The following is a 17,576-nucleotide window of genomic DNA, read 5'->3' as shown; positions in this document are numbered from 1 at the left end:
CCGATAAATATAACGTTAAAAAAGAACAGCATTTACTTAAAATAGTTTTTTAACATCATAAAATATCTATTTCACTGTTATACCGTTACTTTATCAATTTAATAGTGTATATTATAATGTAGTGAATTATAATAGAAGACCAAAAATGTACTCATTTTTGAATATATCAGTAATCAGTTTAATTTATACAGAACAATATTCAGCATTTCATTAATTTAATTCTTTTTCACAACAAAAAGTAAAGAGCTGATCAAGTCTATTTTAAGGATGCAGATGTGTAGGCAGAAAAATAATATTCGCAAAGAACATGAGAATATGAAGATGAAGTTGTGCACGTGTGTGTGGGCTGCATCAACACAAACACAAGCCTCCCATCATGCCTACAGTCTCCTACAGTGTCTCTCAGCAGGGGGTGGTGAGTCAGAGCCAGTGAGGCTGCTTTACCCTTCCATTACCCTCAAATCTTCAGTCACTCAGAGGCAGCCCGCACAGGTGCTCACGGTAGAGTGGTTTTAAGTTAAATCAAACGTTCTATTAGGAATTAAACACCGCAACTACAGACAACTGGGTGATGTTTTTACCCGACTCTCCAGGGGGCCCCTTAGGACCCACGTTTAAAGGGAGTTTAAAAGTTTTTATACTTTGTGAGAAAAATTAAAGGGTTAGTTCACCCAAAATTGAAAATTATGTCTTTAATTACTCACCCTCATGCCATTCCAAACCTATAAGACCTCTGTTCATCTTCGGAAAACAAATGAAGATATTTTTTATGAATTCCGAGAGCTCTCTGACCCTCCTATAGACAGCAATGTAATTAACATGACCAATGTCCAGAAACATATCAAGGAGATCACTAAAATAATCCTTGTGACATCAGGGGTTCAACTGCAATTTTATGAAGCTACGAGAATACTTTTTAGACACAAAGAAGCTAATTACATTGCTGTCTATAGGAGGGGTCAGAGAGCTCTCAGATTCCATCAAAAATATCTTCATTTGAGTTCCAAAGATGAACACAGGTCTTACGTGTTTGGAACGACATGAGGGCTAGTAATTAATGACAGAATTAAATTTTTTGGGTGAACTAACCCTTTAAGTCATCAAATCTCATCTGTTTTTTGTAATTTAAATATGGTGCCACAAGTTTGGGTTAGACTTTAGTTTAAGGTAACCTTGTTACAGTATAGTTACACAATTAAAGCTGCAGTAGGTAACTTTTGTAAAAATATATTTTTTACATATTTGTTAAACCTGTCATTATGTCCTGACAGTTTAATATGAGAAAGATAATCTGTGGAAAAAAAAATCAAGCTCCTCTGGCTCCTCCCAGTGGTCCTATTGCCATTTGCAGTTACGGTCCCGGTAAGAAACAACCAATCAGAGCTGGGGTCCGTAACTTTGTTTGTGTTCAAAATGTAGAAAAATGTATATAATAAGTGAGAACACCATGAATCCATTTTCCAAACCGTGTTTTTAGCTTGTCCTGAATCACTAGGGTGCACCTATAATAAGTGTTTATATTCGGACTATTTTAGATTGCTTCGGGGATACCGCGGCGGAGTAACCCAGTACCTTTGTGATTCTTCATAGACACAAACAGAGAGAAGTAGTTCCGGCTACGATGTTCTTCCGCAAGATGCAAGCAGTTCTGTTTATTAACCGCTAGAGCGTCAAAAGTTCCCTACCGCTGCTTTAAGTACTAAGTAGTATTAATTTACTACATACACTTACTACAGGGTTAGGAATAGGTTTTGGTCTAGGGTTAGTTGCATATAACTATGCATTATTTACTGTACATACAGTCATTATAGTTTGGAACAACACAAAGGTATGAATATATAATGAGCTTTTGAGTTTTTCATTTTAACCATCAACACTTCTATATTTTGTACTTTGTTGCATCTTAACATTTATGGAGTCCTTGCCAAAGAAAGGTAATGAAAGCCATAGTCACACCATGATGTCAGAATAAAGAGCATGCACAATAACGTAACAAATGTGAGTGGATAGATTTGATTTAGATATAACATTAAGTGCAATAACTGTCACTAAGCCATGAGCATTAGATCGTCATTATGCTTTAATAATTATCCAAACTGCTGAACCCAACACCTGCTGTCTGCTGAGCGCACCTGCTGAGTGCCCTGACCTCTGTGCTTACTAGTGCGAACCTACATTTGAGACACTGCTGCCTCGCAGTGAATCGAAATATTTAATTGAGATGCTTCATTGAGGTTAAAATGGATAGTTTTTAAGTGTTCGATGAGCTGTTTTCTACTGAAACACGTACATTCACCTGATATAGTGTGATATAGGTACCTGTTTGAACTCCGAATTTCCCTGCATGCTTTGCAAACAGTAGATGACTGGATCTCCCTTCATAGGTGGCAGTGTCTCCCAGCTCACCTCACACGAGTCGTCCACACGCTCCACACGAGGAGCTGAAGTCAGACACAGACAGATGTAGAGATGATGAGAACAAACCAAACTTGCATGCAAAAATACTTCAGGTCAAACCGCAGAACATTAATTATGTTTTAGGATGTTGTTGTCAAAGTGCATCAATTTAAAATAATTAATTTGAGTGAGAGACTGATCATTTTAAATATAACACTGGCTGCAACATGCCAATAAACAAAGCTGTGCAATTATTGTTATTTATGCACATAAATTAGCTCCCTTATGAGAAGCCAGGCATAATATTCAGTGTAAAATGTGAAGCTTTATTGAACACATCTAGATTTAAAATAAATAAATACCACAAAATATTTTCATAATTGATAATTATAAGAAGAATTGTTTCTTCAGAAGCAAATCATGAAAATGAAGTTTTGTAATCAGTAAATGAAACGAATCAGACGAAGCCTATGGGGCAAGTGTATGGCTGCAGCAGATTCTGTACCTTTTAGGGGTGCAGGTGGGGAGCGGGGGGTGGTGAAGGTGTAAACAGTGGAGAAGGGCCCCTCGCCCGCCTCGTTAAAGGCCTGGATACGGAACGCGTAAGAGGTAGACTCATTTAGCCTCTGCACTTTGTGAGTGTGACAGGGTCCTTTATACAAGGATATAAACCTTTAGGAAGAGACAACAACAGAGATAGAGGAAACGTTATAGAGTTAACCTCGATAAAGTCAGAAAATACACAATATTTTAAAAATATAACAAACTTGAAGGAAGACCCACACAAAATAGAGTTCTGAATGAATTAATAATAACAAATAAATGCATGTAATAATAACTAATTTGAATGATTTATAAGGTGGAACACATCCCTTCCATATCGTATGTTTGTACTATACAACCTTTCAAAAGTTTGCAGTTGGTAAAATTTATTAAATGGTTTTGAAAAAAATATCTTATGCTCACCAAGACTGAATTTAATGAAAACATAAATAAATAAAAATAACACTGTAATTTTATTATAATTTTAAATAATAACATTTCTGTTTTAATGCATTTAAAATGTAATTTATTCCAATTATTACAAAACTTCTCAGCAGAAAAATAGCTAATAATAGCTAATCAAAAGCTATTACAGTCTTCAGTGTCACATGATCTTTCAGAAATCATTCCAATATGCTGCTCAAAAAACATTCATCATTATTATAAATGTTTAAAATAGTTGTGATGCTTACAATTTTTCTAGTAACCAAGATTGAGATTTCTTTAAGTAAATAAAAAAATACTACATTTAATTAAAATATAAATCTTTCTTAATATCATAAAAAAACATCTTTACTTAAGTCACTTCTGGTCAAACTAATGTATCCTTGCAAGATATAAGTATTAATTTCTTAAAAAAAAAAAAACAACAACAACAACTCTGACTGCATATTTAGCTAATCTTAGTATTTGGCTTTCAGGGAAATTTACTTGAAACTTTTCTTGTGTCTGGTCAGGACACATTGTAAAATATATTGTAATGAACCAACAGTGCATCTACTAACCTTCCACTTTTATCCTCCATTTGGAGATGGTACTGTAGGGAATCAGTGGGTTGGGCCTTGGCCGGGCCCTCGCCCCACTTGAGCCTGAGGGTCTGGTGACTGGAAGCGGTGCACTCCAGACGAGGAGGGAGGGGTGGCAGTGGCTTGGTCTTCAGTTTAAAGGTGTGGCTACAGGGTCCTGCTCCCAGACTATTCAGAGCCTGGATCCTTATCCTTCAAACACACAAGCACATGCCTCAATTTTCATTCATATACATTCATTAATTCATGCCGATTCATGTTCATTTTTGGAAAGGCTGTGGAGTTTAATTTATAAGATTCATAAGGTCCTACATTCATGAAATGGAAAATACCGGTTTATTTTGCTACTGTTTAATAACAAAGATTTCATTGTACCTGTAGGTGGTGTCTGGCTGCAGGTTCTGGATGATGTATTTGGTTACAGGCCCTGTAAGGATGGGTTGTCTTTCTCCCAGATCGATCAGGTATGACGTGATCTCTGATCCGTGATCACACGGTGCATCCCAGCATAGCCCCAGGCAGGTGGATGGGGAGTAAAGGACAGGTCTGGCCTCTTCGTCCTCCTCGTCCTCCTCATCCTCGCCCGTCTCTGTGGCCCTGCTGCCCTCCGCTCTCATCTCTGACTCGCAGAGAGCGTGGATGTTGCCGACTGGCGCTGGCACAGAGCAGGGCGTCTGGCAGAGCAAGCCATCACTAAAGGGCCCCACACCAGCTACATTCACTGCCTGAGGCACGAAAAACACACAGGCAGTGAGCGACTAAAATGTTATACAGACCTGACATTAACAACAAATACAACTTTAATCTTTGACTTGTTTTTAGTTGAGCAGGCTGAGAAATCATCAAGATGAGCAATAACAACTACACGACCAACTATGATGATAGTTTAAAAAACACTGCACAATGAAAGATTTAAAGCATCTATTACAGAATAACCGTTACAACATTAGCTTATTTTAGTTCAAATGCAACTCCTAAGAAAATTGATATTTAACTGTTTTTGCTTTTGTAAATCTGCTAACTGTCTCAGTAGAAACATTTAGGGAATGAGCATATTTTGTAATATAATTACAAATGGTTGCAAAATAATTTAATTTAACAAAATTTCAGCCGATAATCAATATACAGAATAACCGTCCCCAATTTAGTAATAAACCACATTATTAAAAAGCACACAGGACAAGAAAAAAACAACAACAACTGTATCCGTCTCTCATCCACTGGGTGGCACTGAGAATGTAAAGTTGGCACCCGCCCCATCATCTTATTTGTATGAATCAAGCGAATTTATTTGCCATCACAGGAAATAAAAGTATAACCTGTCATCAAGACTGCTACTTCCTGTTTAGTTTCACATGCCCGATCACATCTCACCAATAGCTTCAACACTGAGATGAAATAAGTGTGAGAATGATAGCGTTTCTCACTTGTACTCTGCAGAAGTAGTTGGTGGCAGGCAGTAGACCCCTCATCTCATGGGACAGTGCAGCACCGGTGTAACACACCTGCATACTGCCCTCTGCCGCCCCCCACTCCAGACGATACTCTGACACTGCTGCTCCATTACAGGGAGGGGTCTGTATGGGGGCAAAACACAGCCAATGTGTTAGACAAAACAAATACAAAAGAGGAAAACAAAGCAAAAACAAAAAACTACAAATATGATAAATAAAAAATTTAAAAAATAAATCAAATCAAATCAAACAAAACAGAAACAAGGATGCTTTTTGTTTTTTTTCTGATTATGTTTTTAGGTAAAAACAATCATAAAAACATGCAAAACATTACATTGTTATGTCCTTTTATTTTAGATAAAGCTTTTGTAATTTTTCTTTACTTTCTTTAGTTTTAAAGGGTTTTTTTATGTTTATTTCTTTGTTTCTAAGTTGTTTTTTATAAATATTTTTTATACAGTTAATAATAATGATAATAATAATAACCCTGATTCAGTCACAATGAAGTAATTGACTAAAATAATCCTACCCTCAAAGCTACTAAATACTTGCTTGACACAAAGAATACTTTGCATCATGGGATATTCTCACCTCCCAGCTGATCACAGCACATGTCGGTGATTTACAGATGACATGAGGGGGCCGACACGCCTCAGGGGCCCCTGGACCTGTCGTGACCTCAGACCGCTCAGAAAAAGGGCCATACTGTTGAATACCAATAAAATATTCTTATTAGCTGAAGCTAAACTATATGTGGCACATTGTATAAAACACAAACTATTAGCAACTATAAAAACAAGTAATATCTTGCTCACTCCAGCTTTGTTGGCAGCTCTGAGCCGGAAGCTGTAGGTCCTGCCGGGCAGTAAACTTCCCACTGTGCAGTCCACTTCAGAGCCCTGGTACACTTCCCTGCCCTCGTCCATCTGGGGAGCGAACATCTCCACGCTGTACGAAGACACTGCACTACCTCCATCCACCAGAGGGGGCGCTAACAGACGCAATGAGAGAAAATATTCAGATTTCGTAAAAAAAAAAAAAAAAAAAATTATTCAGCAAGGACTAATTTAAATTAATCAAAAGAAACAGTTAATAATTCAACATACTTCTACAAAAAATAAAATAAAATAAACGCTGCTTTTTAAACTTTCAAAAAAATAACTATATTGATAAATAATGTGTTACAGGTATCATAAATAGGTTCTTGTTTCGAACCGGATTTAGCAATATTAACGATGGGATTTTTGGAGGAAGGTCTGTGTTTAAGAAACTCCTTCTCCTAAACACTTAAATTTTTTGGAGATGTATCGAAGACATTTTTATACTTTTTAAGGGCGCAGGAATTACAGTCCTTTTTATGAATATATGAATGGCTTTTATGATTAGATAACATTTAATATGGAAATGTATTGAGCGAGAGCTTCCATTTCTCGAAACTAAAGTTTGAAAGTGGATTAAACCTTATCTACAATGGTATACTGTAAACCGTTGGCATTGTTCAGAAGAAGACTTTTAGACAGACTTTGAGTATAACAAGTCAAGAAAACTGTATGATACATTTTTAGTACAGTACAATGATCAGTCCCTCCGGGATTTCACAATTATTTTTTGAGATTTTTGCGATCGAAATGACAGATTTTGTTGCGTTTTTTTTGTTTTACTTGGATGAAATTTGCTATATTTTTTATTTATTGTTTTGCAGTGAAAATATACCACAGCCAACATTCTTCGAACACTGTTATGACTTTTCTTACTTCGAAAACCACTGTAGGTCTCTAGATTCACGTTCGACATAGGGCTGCACGATGTGCCGTTTAAGCATCGATATCGCAATGTACGAATCTAGCCAGCTGCCAGCTGCTCTCCAGCCCTGTGATTCGCGGATTAATTGCACAGCTTAACCATCATAGAGTGAAAGTTTATCATTTGCATGTGTTTTTAAGTCCTGTCATTTTAACAGGGCACATATAAGAACGAGCAGAGAGAGAGAGAGAGAGAGAGAGAGAGAGAGAGAAAGAGCGAGCCCCAGCCGCACACGCACGCTCATCTTCACCGTCTTCAAACAACACAAGAGCTGTCTTGCTCTCTCTCACTTGTGCATATTAATCAAAATCAATTGACACGATGGTGTTGAACAAAAAAAACAAAACAAACCAAAAAAACTATCCAGTGATGAAATGTTTTCTGTGTTGTCAAATCTTGTGCTGTCAAATATCCTAAACTGCAGAGATAATTACACAACACGTCTGATTCGCGAACTAATGATTCCTTTGAACCGATTCAATTTAATGAATGGTTTAAACAACTGACCTGTCCAACACTGAACTCACGAGATGTCCGAATTGGTATATTAAAAAAATCTGTAACACTTTACAATAATGTTCTATTAATTAAACTATTTAACTAAATTATTTAACATTTACTATTACTAAACTGCACTTCTACAACATTGTTATTTTCAACATTTAGGCTATAGCCTTTATTATTGAAATCAAAAGTTGTACAGTATTTGTTAACATAGTTAATGCACTGTGAAGTAACAATGAACAGCTGTGCTTTCTATAAACTAAGATAAACAAAGATTAATACATATAGTAACAAAAGTATTGCTCGTGGTAAGTTCATGTTAGTTAATATGTTAACAATTCAAACCATATCCTAAAGTTACTAACAAATCATTTACTCTAATTTAAATAATACTCTGATGTTTAAATCATTTGAAATGAGAATGTACGTGTGCTAACCGCATTTTTGTTTGTAAGAAAAAATTTGATAAGATTTAATATCGCAATATATATCGCAGAAAAATAAAATATCGCAATGTATTTTTTCCCAATATCGTGCAGCCCTAGTTCGACGCCACCAGCACTGGTGCCATTAAGTTCTACAAAAGGTGGCACCAGCACCTTAGAGTAAAACACTCACACTAATCTCGGAGACGTTTATCAGAGTACACAGCAGATGATTCCCAGATCTTTAGCAGATGTCTTACAGAGGTAATAAATATATTACATCTGATAAAATTTACTTTTATTACTGTTATTCATAATGTCTAAATCTAATTTGATGAATACAAAAATATATAGGCTATATTAGTGGCGTTTGTTCTGATATCAGCTTTAACAGAATTCTTCGCTGAATATGAATGCTTCTCACAAGATTTCACAGAGATGTTATTGATTCTGGGGTGAATTCAACTACTTTCTTCACTGTATCTCCCAGCGCTGTGTCACATGATCCAGATCAGCGCGCGGCTCCGGCTCGAGCAGATAAACGTTCTGCGCAGATTTGTTTCGCTTTGTTTATCTAATGTAGCTCTTGTAAATTGGTCCTGATGAGAACACAAGGACTTTCTTTGACTTGAATGCGCATTGCGGTGACGTCACGGGATGCTTCTAAGCCCAAATTATGTGGAAAATGTGTGGCAATTACGAAAATTTGTGCTCTTTTGCGAAAATTTCAGAGTTTGCTTGTTTTTGCGATAAATTCAGCGATCGCAAAATCCTGGGGGAACTGAATGATATAAAAGACAATGGCTGGATTTGGCCTTAAAAAAATAAATTTAGATGACCTGATTACTCAATTGACAATGAAGTAATTGATTGACTGGATACATGCTCTTGATATGTGAGGAATTGAATATGAAATTGAACCATTTCAATAAAATGTGAACACTAAGGAAAGTCCTGCATGTCTGAAACATTTGTTGATATTAATATAATATAATTTAATATAATATGCACTGAGCACTTTTTTTTTTTGCACTTTCTAAGAATAAAGAAGACTTCTAGTATCTCCTCATGTAATCCTTTCATTTGCATACATAACATAGCAAATGCATTTCTTTTTACTTTTTTTTTCAAAGTTTTTTTTGCTCTGGTGGATTCTATTATAGACTTGAAATCGTGTTACATGTGAATGGAACCAAATGCAAGATCCTTCTCTTTTCTTCATATACAAATTAAGCAGCAAATCCATTTGATAAACTGATTAAATAAAGACATCTTAAAAAAAAAAGAATAGAAAATTCAGCATATTACAATGGCTTTGCCATCACAGGAATAAATTACATTTTAAAATATATTAAAATGGAATACAGTTATTTCAAGCTATAATAATATTGAATGAATGACCCCAAACTTTTAAAAGACTGTGTATATACACCTCTCAACCCCCAATTAACCCTAAATACATACTAAATATAGCATGATTTTAAGAAACACTTAATTTGTTATACACAATAAGCACAAACACAAAGTCAAAGCTTACCCCAGCGTAGTTGCACCTCTCTTGCTTTGGGTTTGCCTACGACCCTGGGCGGATGACAAGGACCAGGAGGAACAGGTGGCGTTTGGACCTGCAAGGCCTCCATCAACTAAAAACAACAAGGATGAGAAATGAAAAAAAAACCCTACAAAATCTTGATACACTTTAATCACGCACACCACGTTCCACCTTCTCAATGAGAATAGTGTGCAGGCACCGGCTGAAACAGTGACAGCAGACCACAGCTATGTGAGCATTCTCTCACATTCACGGCTGTGAAAACCAGTGCCAAAATGAGTCATAGCTGCGTCCTGGCAAGTCCTAAATGCAGATATGCATCTGCGATGTGCCAACAATGCCATTACAGCTGGGATCAGGAGACGGAAGAGAGAAATTATTACCAGCCGCTTGCCAAAAGTGCTCCATTGATAAAAGCGTGTTACGATTTTGAAGGGCGTGGAGATGATGGAAGAGAGGTAAAATGTAAGCGATTCATGCTGAAACAAACCGATAAAAAGGGGGATGAATTGGTGGTCTCACTTTTTTTTTTTTTGTTGCTTAAAATGTGATTTCCACCAAAGAGAGAATAATGAAGATTGTTAGTAGTTTTACATTGTTTGTTTAAAAAACATCCATTTATGATCCAGAAACTTTTTCTAACATGAATTCTTGAAGATACATTGTGACAGTCTATTGTAAAAAAAAAAAAAAAAAAAAAAGAAAGAAAAAATATGCTTTATTGTATTGAAATTACGTTTATAGTGAAAGTCAAATCCACATACTATACTTGCAGATAATATAATTTTAATGAAAAGGCCACTGAAGTGTATTTAAAGAAAGTGCAGTTTCTTAACCAACTTAAATACACTTTTAAAATGTGTGCTTTGTAATGATGTCATTTTCACATCTTTAAATCGTAGTTGAAATTATCTTTTTTTTAAAAAAGTGTTTATAGTTGCTAATAATCTGTTCTTTAAGAAAAAATGAACTTATTTAGATTTTTTTTATATATATATATATATATATATATATATATATATATATATATATATATATATATATATATTAGGGGTGTAACGATACGCGTATTCGTATTGAACCGTTCGGTACGACGCTTTCGGTTCGGTACGCGGTACGCATTATGTATACCGAACGGTTCGTTGGAGTATTTAATTATATTTGAAAAAAAAAAAAAAAAAAGAGAGAGAGAGAGAAATATAATGATATGCGTTCAACAAGGTAGCCCAATAACCCAAACAACGTAACAGGCAACGCCCCTGACACTCCCGAAGAAGAAAAAAACACCATCTTATATGTTTATGTTAGGCTACTCAGCAGGCGCTTGCTCACTCAGTACGCGCTGAAGGCTCGTTGCAAAATAGCCAATGCGTTTAACAGACTAGAAATGAGAAGATCCTCCAATAACCAACAGGTCTGGTGTTTGGGTGCACTTTGGATTCCCTTTAAGCTATAATGGTGATGGCAAGAGAGTGGTGGATAAAAAAACAACGGTATGTCGCATCTGCAACATGACAGGGTACACCAGCGGGAATACAAAAAAAAAAAAAAAACACCAGCGGGAATATCTGGGATATATGCGTCAGTACTATCTGGGAAAAGACGAAAAAAAAAGGAGAAACATGCACGCAGCAAACTATCCCTGCAGCATTTAGACACTATAGCTTACAGGGAATCCAACCCAAACACCAGACCTGTTGGTTATTTTAGGATCTTATATTTCTGGTCTGTTAAATGCATTCGACATTTTGCAACGAGCCTTCAGCGCGTACTGAGTGAGCGAGCGCCTTAGGGGCCGTTCACATATAGTGCCTAAAAACGCATGGAAAACGCTAAGCGCGTCTTTCTCCTCCTTTCCAAAGCGCTTGGGCAGAAGCGCTCATGAGGCGTCTGTCTTTGCTAAGCAGCAATGACGTGCTCTCTCCATGAGACGCGGAAATTTCAGCGAAGGATAAATGGATTTGCAGCTCTAAAAATCGCTTGCAGTAGCTCTGCTACTAAATTTATTTCAAAATTGCAATCCATATACAACTATGATCAGCTGATCCTTCATCTTGGCTGAGCTCTCAACGTTGTTACGGGAAAGGATGAAGCTGATTGGTTGGTTCTTGTCACATGACCCGCGGTGCGCTTGCGGCATTCTGAAAAGTTGAGATGTTTTTACATTTTGCTGTATCTAAAACGTATCGAACCGAACCGAACCGAACCGTGACATCAGTGTATCGTATCGAACCGAACCGTGAATTTTGTGAACCGTTACACCCCTAATATATATATATATATATATATATATATATATATATATATATATATATATATATATATATATATATATATATATATATATATATATTTTTTTTTTTTTTTTTTTTATACAGCAAAATGAGCATCAATATTTACAATAAAAGTTTATCTTGGCCCTACAGCAAAAGAAGGATTGCATAATTTTTGTGTGACATACTGGGCTCTCGCCTCCCGCACTGATGCAGTGGACTCTAGCCTGGTATGAACATCCTGGGCTCAGACCATCACAAACACACTCCACAGCCGAACCAGTGTACACCTGATTCCAAGAACAACCTGAAACACACACACAAGCATTCAATGAATAATCATAATGAGCATGAGTTGATACAACGGAAAACCTAATTGGAACGTACCACTTGAGCCTTCAGACAGCTCCGCAACATACTGTGTCACTTCTGATCCGCCGTTGTCTTTGGGAGGATCTGAGGTGATGAAAAAAAACAACAACAAAAAAACACTTACTATTTGTGTCCAGTTCAAATGCTATTTTAGTATCATTGAGATACGGTTATAATATTTTACATTTGATTTTATTTTTACACTTTCTGTTCTGAGTTTAGTTTTGGTTTTTAATTATTTTGTTGTGTTTTGTTTCTGCATTTCTATTCTAATTTTAATATCATCAACCAAAATATCACTCCATTTTGGATGGACATTTCTTACTGTGAAAAATTAAAAATGTGTACACAAAAATAATTAATTCTTAAAAACCTTTCTTGGAATGGTAGCTCACCAAGTTCCATGACTGGGCCATAAAAAGTATATGAGGACTAAATCAAAGGTGATTTCTGTTTAGTTTTAGTTGTACTGAGTAAAAGCTCAATCTTTATGTGTTTTTAACATGCTGAACTGACCCCAGGTCAGACGGAAACTGGTAGGGTGAGGTTTTCCCTTCACTGTGAGTCTGCAGGGGCAGCCGGGTCTGTCAGGGGCCGTGGTGAACTCAGACACACCGCTGGGGTTACTTTTCCCTTCTGCATTATAGGCGACAACCTGCAATGATTTAAAATATATATATAATAATAATAATAATTATAATAATAGTCAGTATGTTATTCATTATAGTAATGAGAGTGTGTGTGTGTGTGGGGGGGGGGGGTGGATGTGGTTGCGAATGATTCAAAATGACAATGCAAAAAAAATGGATTGGTCCTTAAAATAGCCTTCATTATGACTCAGCTATGCAGGTGCTGGGTGCAGAAGCAATGCAAATCTCTAGTGCCTTTCAAAACCCTTAATATTAACCACCAAATGTTTCTCACCGAGAAACAGTTTGCCCTGATAAAAGTTCAGGATGAGGAAGCGTTTCACGGTTCAGAAATAAACTGTGGTGTAGTGATGTCATCTGTCATAGCAATTGGCAGTAATTGGGGATGGGAGCTCTCGGCAGGTAATCAGCTCCTCTCATCAGGATACTTGCAGCCGTTCTGATCGCATTAATACACTTGTGTTTTTGGAAACATGATTATGATCAACCCGCCCCAACAACACCAGAGAACAGTGACGGATCGCATCACTACACCACCTGCTTCATCTCACAGCCGCTGACAAAAGGTGAGTCTCAATCAGGCCCGGGATGGGGTGAGGAGGGTAAACAAAAAAAAAGAGGAACAAAGAATGGACTTGTTGGAAATGAACAAATGAAAGAGAAGAACAATTTAAACAACAAACAAACAAACAAAATTATTAAATAAAGGAATTAAAAAAGCACAAACAAAAAGAAAGAAACAAAAGAAGCTGATAACGGTAGAAAGAGAACAAAAAAGAGAAAATAAGAGAATATATACTAAATAAAGGGAATGGCGAAGAATGAACAAAGGCAAAAAAAAAAAAAGAATGAAACAAAAAAATGGACAGATTCAGAAAAAGCTAATTCAAAAATAAGAAAAGACTAAGATGAAAAATAAATGATAGAAACAAAAGGAATGACAACATTGAAAAAACAACTAAAAAAACAGATAGCATTGAAATAACATTAGACATGGCAATATGAATTAACAAAATGTAAAAACGGAAAAGCAAAAAAAAAAAAAAGTAAAAAAAAACTTAAACAAATAGACAAACAAACTAAACTAACAAAAGGAAATAAAGAAACTGAGACACACACAAGAAGTGGCAAACATACATCCCTCTCTGTGTGTGTGTGTGTGTTCTCACCCTGAACCTGTACGTGGTGCTCCTGTGGAGGTTTCTGACAGTGTGTGACAGATCTTCACCATCATAACTGGCCTGGAACCCATAACCCTGTGAAACACATCACATATTCATGTAAACACACACTCAAAACAGGAAAAACTGAATCTTTATGGCCCAGTTTACATCAAAATTAACATTTGCCTTAAGCCATTCACAAGTATGAGACAGATCACGGTATACTACACACTTAAAGTCTGAATAAATCACTTTTTACATTACATGTAACATTCTCAACCTCAGTCCAGGATGCAACAGGACAAATTAATGTTTACTCTGAAAAAAATGTCTAACTTATCTCTGACTAACTATAAAATCAGAGATAGATCTTCATAACAGATATATGCAGGCCTTACATGTCATTTATTTGTCAGATTTATCAGAAGTGTTCGATGCATTTCTGTGAAAGTGTGTGTGTGTGTGCGTGCGTCTCCCACTCACTGAGCCCTCCTCTTCCATCTCCAGCACGTAGCTGATTTCGTCTTCTTTGGGCGAGCCGGCTGGCCTGTACCATCGCACACAGAGCCATGTGACCCCGGACTGAATCAGCTCGGGGCTTAAGGGGGGTGCAGGCACACTGCATGATGTCATGATGTGGACCACTTCACTGAACTCACTACGGAAACAGGAAATGATCGTAGGACAATATATATACACTGTCATTTTCCAGACAGAAGTCACTTGCCACAAATTTTATTCCAAAACATAATGCACACACAACATGCCTTTCAACGGCCAAAATTTTATTTATAATAAATGCTACTATGTTTATACTGTTTATGATGTTAGTAAGCGTTTCATTCATCGATGTGTTACATTATTTCTGAATGTTTTAGTTTCTTTAGGAGCTGGATTTTGGAACATTTTGACACATTGGTACATACCTCACCCCCAGGTCATTTTTGGCTGCCAGCCGAAAAGAATATCTGGAAGCTGTGGAGAGTTTGGTGAGCCTGTACTGCTTCTGAGGGCCGTAGTAGCACTGTTCGAACGCAGACGTCCCCTTCCCCTGTTCACAGATCACAGCCAGGATTAGCACTACATGCTGAAACATTCACTTCTCAGACCCGAGGTTTACTTTTTGAGAAATATAAAAACAGCAATAACAAAATGACGCACCTCATCCCATTGAAGGATATAGTTTTGGATTTTGGAACCGTTGTCACATGGAGCCTAGGCAAAAAAGTATTTTTGTTGTTGTTATGCACTTAAATGTGTCAGTTTAAATATGCAATATAACATTTATGTCAAGTCAAGTCACCTTTATTTATATAGTGCTTTAAACAAAATACATTGCGTCAAAGCAACTGAACAACATTTATTTGGAAAACAGTGTATCAATAATGCAAAATGATAGTTAAAGGCAGTTCATCATTGAATTCAGTTATGTCATCTCAGTTCAGTTTAAATAGTGTCTGTACAATCATTTGCAATCAAGTCTATGTTATTGCTGCAGATGAAGTGACCCCAACTAAGCAAGCCAGAGGCGACAGCGGCAAGGAACCGAAACTCCATCGGTGACAGAATGGAGAAAAAAACCTTGGGAGAAACCAGGCTCAGTTGGGGGCCAGTTCTCCTCTGACCAGACAAAAAACCAGCAGTTCAATTCCAGGCTGCAGCAAAGTCAGATTGTGCAGAAGAATCATCCGTTTCCTGTGGTCATGTCCCGGTGGTCGTCTGAGACGAGTTATGTGGGACAGTTGATGTGCCAGTGTGTTAAGGTGTGCACATACCTTCCATTGCAGGACAAGGCTGCTCTTGGTGACGCCGGTTTTGCGTGGCGGGCTGGGCCTGTCTGGCTCACAGCTCAGGGTGGTGAAGCTCACAGGCTCTGAAGGGACGCCTTGTAAACAGTTACACATGGCCTGGACCCTAAATACACGCAAACACGCACTTGTATTAGCATATAGAAATAATACCAACAGTAAAGAAAGGAATAGTTTTAGATCTTAGAAATTGTTTTTATAAAGACTGAGCATTTTTGTAATATAACTAAATGTATTATTTTTATTATACATGGATACCATGGTGAGGAAATTTAATCCAGAACACGGCAGCAAAATACATTTTTAATGAGCCGATAAGAATACACGTCACACCTCTGTTTATCAGTTTTCACTGGCTACCAATAGCATAAAATAAAATAAAATATATTAAAATCAATATAATAATAAAAAACCCATGTACTATGTTAAGCTAACTCATACTTGTTATAGCATTTGTATATCATTGTTCTTTTGTTGTTTTTGATTGCTTCCATTGTCCTTATTTGTAAGTTGCTTTGGATAAAAGCATCTGCAAAATGACTAAATGTACTCTTAATGAAAAACAATAAAACAGTAGAATGACATACATTAAACACATAAAAATAACTTAACAAAATTAAGAAAAGCATAACAATAGTATTAAAAAAATTGCAATTAAAAGTATTAAACAGAAATATTGCTAAATAGGCTCTATCACTGATTACTGTGGCAAGCCTCTTAATATATCAATATATTTCTAAACAATTTTATTCATAAAGGAGTGTTATTATTAACGGAGCTATGCTATAAAAACTAGAATGTGTAACACTAATTCTGATACTGTCTTGTGCATTTAAAAGTCAAAACAGACACAAACCTGACATGGTAGTCTGTTGCTGGTCTCAAGTCTTGTAAGGTTGCACTTAGTTCAACACCACTGACACAAGCAAAAGAAAGAGAATATTAGTAACATTTTTTCATAAAAAGTAAACAACAACTCTTCAGTATTCATCTACTATTGTGAACTTGCATGTCAATTGCTGCTTGTCAATTGAACTGCTGTTGAACTTCAGCCATCAGTTACTTTAGAAAACCCACAGCAAACCACAAAAAAAATAAGAGCGAGTTCCTCAACTGCACCCACACCTTCTCCACATCCTGCCCAGACCTCCTCCACATTGGGACAAGGAGCGTGATCTCACCTGTAGGCGCTCTTGTACTTCTCATCCTTGCCGCTGTATGAGACGGAGACCTCATATGTGAAGCTGGGCTCCGCAGGGCCTTCTTCTCCCTCTTTGGGCTCATCTTCGCCTTCTGTTCTTGATGGGGGCAACCAACTCAAACTGACCCCTTTGGCCTGGATGTCTGTCACCTGATGATGCAAGATGATAGAACAGTTTTTACATGAAGCACTAAATCTAGTACAAATCTTTTATTGGGGGAAAAAATAATATTATACTGAGCTAGTTTAAAATTAAACTTCTACTGGATCCAGAGTTGTCAGAGATTTTAAATGATCAGTTGATTAGAAAAACGACTCGCACAACAAGTTTAGGGGTACACCGATAATAAAATTCCTGCTGATACTATTTGTATCATTTTATATAGAACTCAATAACATTATCTGG

General features: G+C 36.7%; 1 protein-coding gene across 4 annotated transcripts in view; it reads right to left on the bottom strand.

Moving 5' to 3' along the window:
* LOC127972412 (fibronectin type-III domain-containing protein 3a-like) overlaps window positions 1-17,576 on the bottom strand; it is an 81,362-nt gene that overhangs the window by 2,625 nt on the left and 61,161 nt on the right. For all 4 annotated transcript variants that reach the window (XM_052575878.1, XM_052575880.1, XM_052575879.1 and 1 more), the window contains 18 exons: window positions 17,151-17,320; window positions 16,826-16,885; window positions 15,937-16,075; window positions 15,323-15,376; window positions 15,088-15,212; window positions 14,645-14,819; window positions 14,168-14,254; window positions 12,865-13,003; window positions 12,364-12,432; window positions 12,165-12,283; window positions 9,689-9,794; window positions 6,235-6,410; window positions 6,011-6,124; window positions 5,393-5,542; window positions 4,341-4,690; window positions 3,945-4,157; window positions 2,903-3,069; window positions 2,320-2,441 (listed from right to left, as the gene is read on the bottom strand). In XM_052575878.1, coding sequence (XP_052431838.1) covers window positions 2,320-2,441; window positions 2,903-3,069; window positions 3,945-4,157; window positions 4,341-4,690; window positions 5,393-5,542; window positions 6,011-6,124; window positions 6,235-6,410; window positions 9,689-9,794; window positions 12,165-12,283; window positions 12,364-12,432; window positions 12,865-13,003; window positions 14,168-14,254; window positions 14,645-14,819; window positions 15,088-15,212; window positions 15,323-15,376; window positions 15,937-16,075; window positions 16,826-16,885; window positions 17,151-17,320 — 2,535 coding nt within the window. The remainder of the gene's footprint in view (window positions 1-2,319; window positions 2,442-2,902; window positions 3,070-3,944; window positions 4,158-4,340; window positions 4,691-5,392; window positions 5,543-6,010; window positions 6,125-6,234; window positions 6,411-9,688; window positions 9,795-12,164; window positions 12,284-12,363; window positions 12,433-12,864; window positions 13,004-14,167; window positions 14,255-14,644; window positions 14,820-15,087; window positions 15,213-15,322; window positions 15,377-15,936; window positions 16,076-16,825; window positions 16,886-17,150; window positions 17,321-17,576) is intronic.

The sequence above is a fragment of the Carassius gibelio genome, chromosome B15 (genome assembly GCF_023724105.1).
Source record: "Carassius gibelio isolate Cgi1373 ecotype wild population from Czech Republic chromosome B15, carGib1.2-hapl.c, whole genome shotgun sequence".
Lineage (NCBI taxonomy): Eukaryota > Metazoa > Chordata > Actinopteri > Cypriniformes > Cyprinidae > Carassius > Carassius gibelio.
The sequence above is the reverse complement of the archived record's forward strand: the minus strand, read 5'-3'. Positions and strand labels throughout refer to the sequence as shown.